Raw genomic sequence first — 8,414 nt, forward strand, 5'->3', positions numbered from 1 at the left:
CCCTCCCTCTTACAAGTCAATAGACTTTCTTTGCAGAGGAGAGGAGCCTGGAGTGACCTGTTGGTCCTGCACAGCAGAGATTCTGGCGAGAGCCTGAGAGAGATCTGCGCCTGCTCAGAGGCGGGTGGGAGGGCCCTGCTAGGAGCCGTTGCTCATTAAACGTCTCATTAAACGTCTGTAGTGCTCCCCAGTTCTCCTCCCTCCCTCTAAGGCAGGGGTGGGGAACCTTTTTCCTGCCAAGGGCCATTCGGATATTTATAACATCATTCGAGGGCCATACAAAGAGATCAACTTAAACATTAGCTGCTATATTTGGTCAAACCTTTAATTAACTCACCCCTAATCAGAGCCAGACCAAATGGTTTCGAGGGCCTCATATGCCTGTGGGCTGGGCCCTCCCACCCCCCACTCCTGCTCTAAAGGAAGGCGTCTTGGAGTCGTAGGAAGAGGCAGGGATGGGTAAAATGGCTGTATTTATGGGATTTCTGAGCCCCCGCTGAAGCCACAGGAAGGGGCTTCGTCATAACTTCCCCGGAGCTTCTGCTGCCCTGGCAGCTGCCTGTGGACATTAGGTCCCTTTGGTCTTAACAGTAACCTTGGCCTTTTGGAGCCTGAGCTGAGGAGGGGACATGGTAGGTGTCACCGTGGCCAAGGTGGTGTGGTCAGGGCACGCGTGGAGAAGAAATTGGCTAAGGCTGGAAGTGCCGCACTATCAGGCCAGACAAGAGACAAGAAATGCCGTCCCTGTTGTTCTTGCAACCACTGGCTGGCTTACTCTCAGGCTACTGGGCCTGGGGAATGTGCTGCTATAGTTTTTAGAAGGAGAAACATCAACTCAGGTTTCACTAAAGATCCAGGGCTTCAGATTAGTAACCAGGCCAACCTAGGGAGGCCGTCCCAGGCCAGCCAAGGCGGGTGCCAGCAGCCCCCACACCCCCCAATTGCCCGCTGGTCACCCCGCAGAGGGAGGCAACCAGCAGTAGTGGTGGAGGGCGGGGCTGGCCTGCAAGTGGGCCAGTGCAGCCCCCCCACCATCACCCTGCCAGTCACCTCCTGCAGAGGGCAGTGCCAAGGCAGGTGCCAGTGGGGGCCCCCTGATTGTCCCGCTGGTCACCCCACAGATTGGCCTTCATCGCCAGCCCAGCCTAGGGACCCTACCCATGCACAAATTTTGTGTTGGCCTTCATCGCCAGCACGGCCTAGGGACCCTACCCATGCACAAATTTTGTGCACCAGGCCTCTAGTCTCATATAAACTACTATGACTTCTGTCCCTTTCTCTCAATCTAGTTAAACTGGTGAGGGATCTCATGCTTGTGCAAGGTGTTGTTCCTTCCAGGCCGCATGCAATAGTGGAATGGCTGTGATGGGAGAGACGTTGGCGCTCTGGGACAGACTGGAGTAGGATGGACTGGAGAGTGGGTGAGGGGTCTTCTCTGTGGAGCTTTGTTCACCCCATTTGGGAGCCCTGCCACTGTCATGAGAGGTCTAGCCGTGGCTGCATTTTTATCTGACCAGGTTCTGTTAGGTTTTTTAAGGGGTGAAGTTTTATTTCCACAATCCTCCATATATAGAGAGCTTTGCAATTACGAGTTATCATACCGCGTTCCATCTTTTTTGACCATTTTTGCAAGCAGAAAGCTGAGCTCCCGAGTGCGAGGAGGCTCGCCTCCCATTAAATCAGTGGCCTTCCTTGGAAGCAGCTCCTTGCACCTTCAGGCTCAGACGGAAATTTCCTCTGCATGCACAAGGCAGACTCATCTCATTGTCAAGTCTAATAAATAAATCACCGCTCAGAGCCACGGGACCCAAATGAAAATGCACCGTCTGGCAGCAGGGGAGATAAAATAAATTACCTGTAATCTGGTGAGCAGGTCATCTTGATCCTCTACTCCGTGCTGGTGACTTCAGTGATTGATTTTGCTAAACTCAGATGAAGTAGAAGGATGTTCAGGTTCAGGCCTTCACGTGAAATGAAAGCGGATGGGCCAAGCTGAGGTAACAAAACCATTTGCAAAGGGAGGAACCTTGACTCCTGGTTCTCACGGGCTTATGTTTAGTCCCTCAGGAGGTTCCATTCTGCTTCTTGCCTTCAGATCGAGAGACACTGTTGTATCTGTTTGATAAATTCTTCTCTTTGTTTGTGTAGGGCAGTTTAGGTGGGTTTGCAAACAGTCTTTAAGACAAGAGGCCAATGCTTTTATGCTTTGATTGGATTTGGAAGAGACCAAAGACTGCGTGGGGCTTGGAGTTCTCCTGTGAGGGTTCCTCCTTTAGTGTGAGAAGATGAAGACCTTGTTGAAATGAAATATCATCGTAAAAGGATTAAGGGCTTAATCGGCTCATAGCATTCTGTGCTGTCAAATAGAAGTGCATGGGAGTCACCTATGTAATTGAAAACTTTTGTGGTAGCCAGCCACACTGAAAAACGTCAAAAGAGACCAGTGAAGTTAGTCCTAACATATTTTATTTAATACACGATATCAAAATGTTATTGTTTGAGTATGTAATCAATATAAATAATTATGAATAAGATATTTTATTGGGGGATACTAAGTCTTTGCAATCTGGTGTGTATTGATGTAATCAATAGAGATAATTATGAATAAGATATTTTACATTCTTTGGGGATACTAAGTCTTTGCAATCTGGTGTGTATTTGAGACTTACAGACATCTCAATTCTGACCGGCTGCATTTCAAGTTCTCAGGGAGGGAGATGGATAAGGTGAAAAGGGTGTTGGAAATGGCTTTTGAATAGCCAACCACAGCGAATGCCTTGTGTCCCAAGCTAAGGCATCCCAAGGAGGAGCAGTAGATTATGAGCCAGGAGCCACCAGCGTGGTATGTGACCTTGACCTTGTCCCTGTCACCGGCCTCTCTGAACTTACAACCTTCTTTCCAGGGTGAGGGGTTGGATGCATTAGAATGTCTCTTTCTGCTCGAACACCTCTGATTTTATTTAAACTCCCCGAGGGCATTGGATGAGCTGTCCAGTGTAATGCAGCTAATTTAGTGTGATCCATTGGGTACAAACAGCTGTGGCTCCTCTCCTGCCCATGGTCAGGGGACATTTGTTGGCCGGATAAACTCTCATGCTCACAGATTTTGATGGAAGTTTAATTACACCAATAACCTGATGTCCTTGTTCCCAGTGGGAATGTCAGACACTGTATATGTGCTCAGCTAAAGGGACCCCTCTTGGCGTTGACTGACCTCTGCCCTGCTCAGGTCCAGTCAACCCCAGGCAGGACTGTGGAGGAGATGAGGTTGGCCTCTGAGGTCCCTCCACATCGCCCCCTCCCACCTGGCATTCACTACTCCCCCATGTTTGGGTCCATCCAAGTCTGGTCCATGTGGCCTTTGTCTGAAGCCTTATGAGAGAGAGCCCTTCACCTCAGGAACAACTCAGCTATCCCCCTTTTCTCAAAGTGCTGCTCAGGGGGCTGTGGTGATGAGCCCCCTATGCCAAGCGTTCACGAATGCTGGGGGATAAAGCTGCCCCCACAACCAGGTCAGGTGTGGGAGCTCAGCACGGGCTCCTGCCGGCCAGGCAGCCAGAGAAGGCAGCTGAGTCAAGTCTCTTCTCAGAGTCCACTCAAGCGAGATGCACACAAAGGGGAGTTATATCAAGGTCATGGGATGTCTATCTATCTATCTATTTATCGAGATTTATTTTATTTTTTGTTAATCCTCACCCAAGTATATTTTTTCCATTGATTTTTTTTGAAGAGAGTGGAAGGGGGTGTCAGAGAGAAGCATTGATGTGAGAGACACATCAATTGATTGCCTCCTACATGCGCCCCAACTGGGGCTGGGGATCAAAACTGCAACCCAGATACATGCCCTTGACCAAGAATCAAACCCATGACCCTTCGGTGTGCGGGCTGATGTTTCAACCATTGAGCAGCACCAGCCAGGGTGAGAGAGATTTATTTCAAGGAAATGGCTCACACAATTATGGAGGCTGGTAAACTTGAAATCTGAAGAATAGGAGAGAAGAGCTGATGTTGCAGTTGAAGTCCAAACGTCATCTGCTGGCAGAATTCCTTCTTGCTCAGGGGAGGTCAGTCTTTTGTTCTATTCAGGACTTCAACTGATGGGATGAGGGCCGCCCATATTATGGAAGGAAATCTGCTTTCAATGTTAAGCTCATCCAAAGACAGTCTCACAGAATCATCCAGAATAACATTTGACTAAATATCCAGGCACCATGGCCCAATCAAGTTGGCACATAAAATTAACCATCACACCTTCTAATCATAACTGAGCCTGTAAGTGAGGATCTGATATCTTCCCTCCTTCTCACCTCCAGAGCCCCCAGACAACCATCTTTCGAGGGTTGGGGCAGGGCATGGCTCAGCCTGAGGTTGACACCCTCAGGTCTCAGTCGTGCCACTTGGTGCGCATGGCCATCCCTCCATGGGCTGCACCGACAGAGAGCTCCCTCGGCCACAGAACTCTGAAGCCCTCAGCTAGGCATTGAGGACAGCTCGGAGGTAGGTGGAAATGAAGCTTCCTAAAGCAATCCATCATGCCTGTGCCACTATTGCCCCAGTGGTAATAACCATGACAGAATGAGCAGGGAGCTAGCTTGCAAGTCTGTTGACAAGCTTGGCTTCCAGAAAAGGCATCTCAGGTGTTAGATTGCCTAACACCTGCTTCAGCATGTGTGTTGTTATTATTATTATTATATTTTTTGTTAACCCTCACCCGAGGCTATTTTTTCCATTGATTTTCAGAGAGAGTAGAAGGGAGAGGGAGAGAAAGAGAAGGAAAAAAAACAAACCCAAAACAACCATTGATGTGAGAGAGAGACACAGCAATTGGTTGCTTCCTGCACATGCCCCGAACCAGGGCCCAAGCCTGTAACTGAGGTATGTGCCCTCCTTTGATGGGAATCAAAACTAGGACCCTTCAGTCTGCAGGCCTACACTCTAACCACTAAGCCAAACCAGCTAGGGCTTATTATATTTTAATAATGCTGGATGCTGTTAAAAATATGTAGGTATATTCTACCAAACAAGATAGCTGTGTTGCCTCAGCTTTGCTGTAAGGTTCACATGAGATACTCTCACACGACTTTAGACGTACAGGAGACACACCTGTATTCAAAGTCAGTAGGGGTTAACTCAGCAGACCCTTTCTCAAACCTTATATATGCTAAAGCAGGGGCCCCCGAAATCATTTGGTTGGGCCCTGCCAAGGCATTAGGGGTGAGTTAATTAAATGTTTGACAAATGTAGCAGGCTAATTTTTAAGTTGATAATGTTGTATGGCCCATGAATGATGTTATAAATATCCAAATGGCCCTTGGCAGAAAAAAGGTTCCCCACCCCTGCTCTAAAGGAAGGCAGATCTTCAGAGGACTGGCCCTTCACTAGCTCCCAGGCCATAACCTCTGAGCCCCTGAGATATCCTGCCTGTGAGAGTGTTTTTGCAAGTTGGAGGTCCTGGGCCGTCCTGCATCAGTTTGATCTCTGAGGGACTGAAGACTGAGTAACTCAGATCAGTCACAGAGTCCTACACGAATGATCTCCAATAAAAACTCTGGACACCTGGACCTTAGCATTCAGGTGAGGTTCCCCGGTTGATAGTACTTAACACGTGTTGTCACATATTGCTGCTGGGAGAATTAAGTATGTCCCCATGCAATTCCTGTGGGAGGGGACACATTAAAAAAATTTTTTTAAATTGATTTCAGAGATGAAGGGAGAAAAAGAGAGAAATAGAAACATCAATGATGAGAGAGAATCGTTGATTGGCTGCCTCCTACACACCCCACACAGGGGATTGAGCCTGCAACCTGGGCATGTGCCCTGACCAGGAATTGAACCGTGATCTCCTGGTTCATAGGTTGACACTCAGCCACTGAGCCATGCTGGCCGGGCAGGAGGGGACACTTTTTAGTGCTGTTTGCTATTAGGGATTCTCAAGTCCTTCTGCCTCAAACCCCATTTTCTACATTCTAGCAGCCCCAAGCCTCAAGGCTTCTCAAATACAAGATTTCAATCAGGACTCTGCCCTGGCTCTGGGCCACTCTCTTCATTTGCATCTGCCCAGCTGGGAGATAGTTACTCTCCACTGACACTTTGGAGAGAATCCCAGTTGGCTTAACAGGATGCTCCTCTTGGCTCAGATGCATTTCAACAGTAGAAAGTTCCTTTAATCAAAAGGTCTTTCAGGGAAATAAAAATAAACAGAAACCAATTATTGAAACCCTCTCTAGTGTCTACTTGTGGATAAGGAATGAAGTTTGGGCTAATGCTTTGACACAGGTATTACAAAAGGGTGAACTTCAGAGGGGTGGGTTCTCGGGCCTCTGTACGGTGTGGCTCAGGCGGGTATTTCTGGGTGGTTGGCTCCCCCAGATCTCATGATGTTGGCACCTTTTGTCCCTGGAGGAAAGGATGAGTCTTGGTCTGAAGGTTTGGAATTGGCTACTAGATTTGGTTGGAAATCTACAATATAAACACCAGGCCAGACCCAGATGATTCTGGAATCACTTTCCTGACTACCAATCTGTGTAGGTTCTCATCTCTCCTCCAACTGCAATCCCTCCAAACACCAGCCTTCACGGGTGCAGGGAGAAGCCAGCCAGGCCCGATGGATCACCCACAGCTAAAGACAAGATCAGATAACATACATGAGTGAGATAATATGCAAATGAACAAATGAATCCATGTTCCAATATAACTTTATTTGGCCCATCCTGATCAAGTTTAATAATGCTTAATAGATTTTTTTAAAAAACTTGAGTAGTAATAACAATTCCTCTGTAATAACAATTACATATGAACTTCTGGCCAAGGTCAGCAGCTTGTTCCTTTACCAAAAATGTAACGCCGCCCTCTGGGGACACATGGCACATGAGGAGCAGTGTACATTTCCTTATCTTTAAAATAAAACAAACACAAAACCAAATACTTCATATTTACATATTTTCCATTTAAAAATCAGTGTGATTAATTCTGTTTTTAAATATAAGTTGCTAGTATGTTGCAGGTTTCAATGTACAAATCCTAGTTAGCAGATTAGATTTAAGGTGCTGTTAAGGTGAGGGTGAACACAGCTAAGACCAAGACGAGGGGACCTTCCGCTTGTCCAGACTTCCTGTGGGTATCTTTGGGCGTGTTGGGGGTGGGGGAGGGGTGGAGCTGGACACCAGTGATGGAAATGCATCTGCAGAGTCTGCTGTGCCCACACACCATCACCCCGGGCTCCGTGTGCGAGGGCACCTCTGGGTTTGCTAGTTCCAAACTCATCTTGACCTGAACTAGGAGGTGGCTTGAAATCCCTTCCTTTGGGGTCTCCATGCCTCTGCCTGACCCCTGAGTGTCCTCACGGTTGGCCACCCCCCCGCTTTCAGACATTGCTACCTCCCTGGATTCCTTGTCCCCAGGCCACTTGTTCTCCAATGCACTTCTCAGGGCCTGCTCTTTGCTGGGGCTAATGGATGATCAGAACCAAGGGCAGTATGCGTGAAGCCTGATAAGGATGCATTAATCCGAAATCTCTCCTAACATTTGCTCTATGGTGAGCCCCTCACTGGGGGTGGGGGTCGGGGGCCTTGGAGGGATTCATGGACTTGCTATCTTCACACTCACCCATGTGACAGCCCTTGGGAACGGGGGCTGTGTCTGTGTGCGTGTCAGGAAAGCGTGTGAGGAGTTCTGGAAGAGGGGCGTGCCCAGGCCTGGGAGGATGAGTTCTGTTACCCACAGACCCCAACCCGATCTGATCTAAACAAGGATTTCAGATCATTCAGGAGGGAGGCAAAGACAGGGGCCTGGCAAAGGAGAAGGGATGTATTTGAGGCACCAGAATCATATGCTTGATTAGGGGAAAGAAACTGGCTCAGTTTCCCATTCCGGCACACGAGACACACAGCCCGGAAGAAAAGAACATGGTGATGGACGGGGAAGGTGCATGTTGGACTAACTTTTCTGACTGAAAAGCCAGCGGGACCCAGCCGAGGAAGACAACGTGTAGTGGACAGACATGGGCCTGGGGCCGGGAGGCGGGGACTCGGGGCTCGCCCGGACCCTGGCTGGACTCTGCTTCTCTGGTTCTCACTGTCTTTCCGTGTCTGTCCGTTGAGGCTCTCTGGGCCAGTGGGTGTCTACACCAGCCTGCGAGACTCCGCGGCCTCTCCCCACCGGTGGGGCCTGCGGGCTGCTTCCTAAGACTCGCTTCTTCCACTTACAAGATGCAAGGGCCTCCTCTTCGCTGGGAAGGTGATCACCCCCCAAACTAGGCTCCTGTTGAAACCCGCTCCCAGAGGTTAAAGGCTAGTTATTAAGGCAGTTTAAGACATGGACATTCCTCTCGCTCCTCGGATCCTTCCTGTGTCCTGCTAACCCCCAGGTGGCGGAGGGGCCAGGGGGCCAGCGCCTCCGCCAGGCCCGCCTTTCCC

General features: G+C 49.0%; 1 protein-coding gene across 1 annotated transcript in view; it reads right to left on the reverse strand.

Moving 5' to 3' along the window:
- Positions 1-7,543: 7,543 nt before the first annotated feature.
- The window catches only part of MAPK4 (mitogen-activated protein kinase 4), a 37,188-nt gene continuing 36,317 nt past the window's right edge, over positions 7,544-8,414 (reverse strand). The window contains exon 6 of the mRNA XM_006763645.2: positions 7,544-7,618. Within this exon, the coding sequence (XP_006763708.1) occupies positions 7,544-7,618 (75 nt within the window). The remainder of the gene's footprint in view (positions 7,619-8,414) is intronic.

This window comes from Myotis davidii, unplaced genomic scaffold (assembly GCF_000327345.1).
Source record: "Myotis davidii unplaced genomic scaffold, ASM32734v1 scaffold378, whole genome shotgun sequence".
NCBI lineage: Eukaryota > Metazoa > Chordata > Mammalia > Chiroptera > Vespertilionidae > Myotis > Myotis davidii.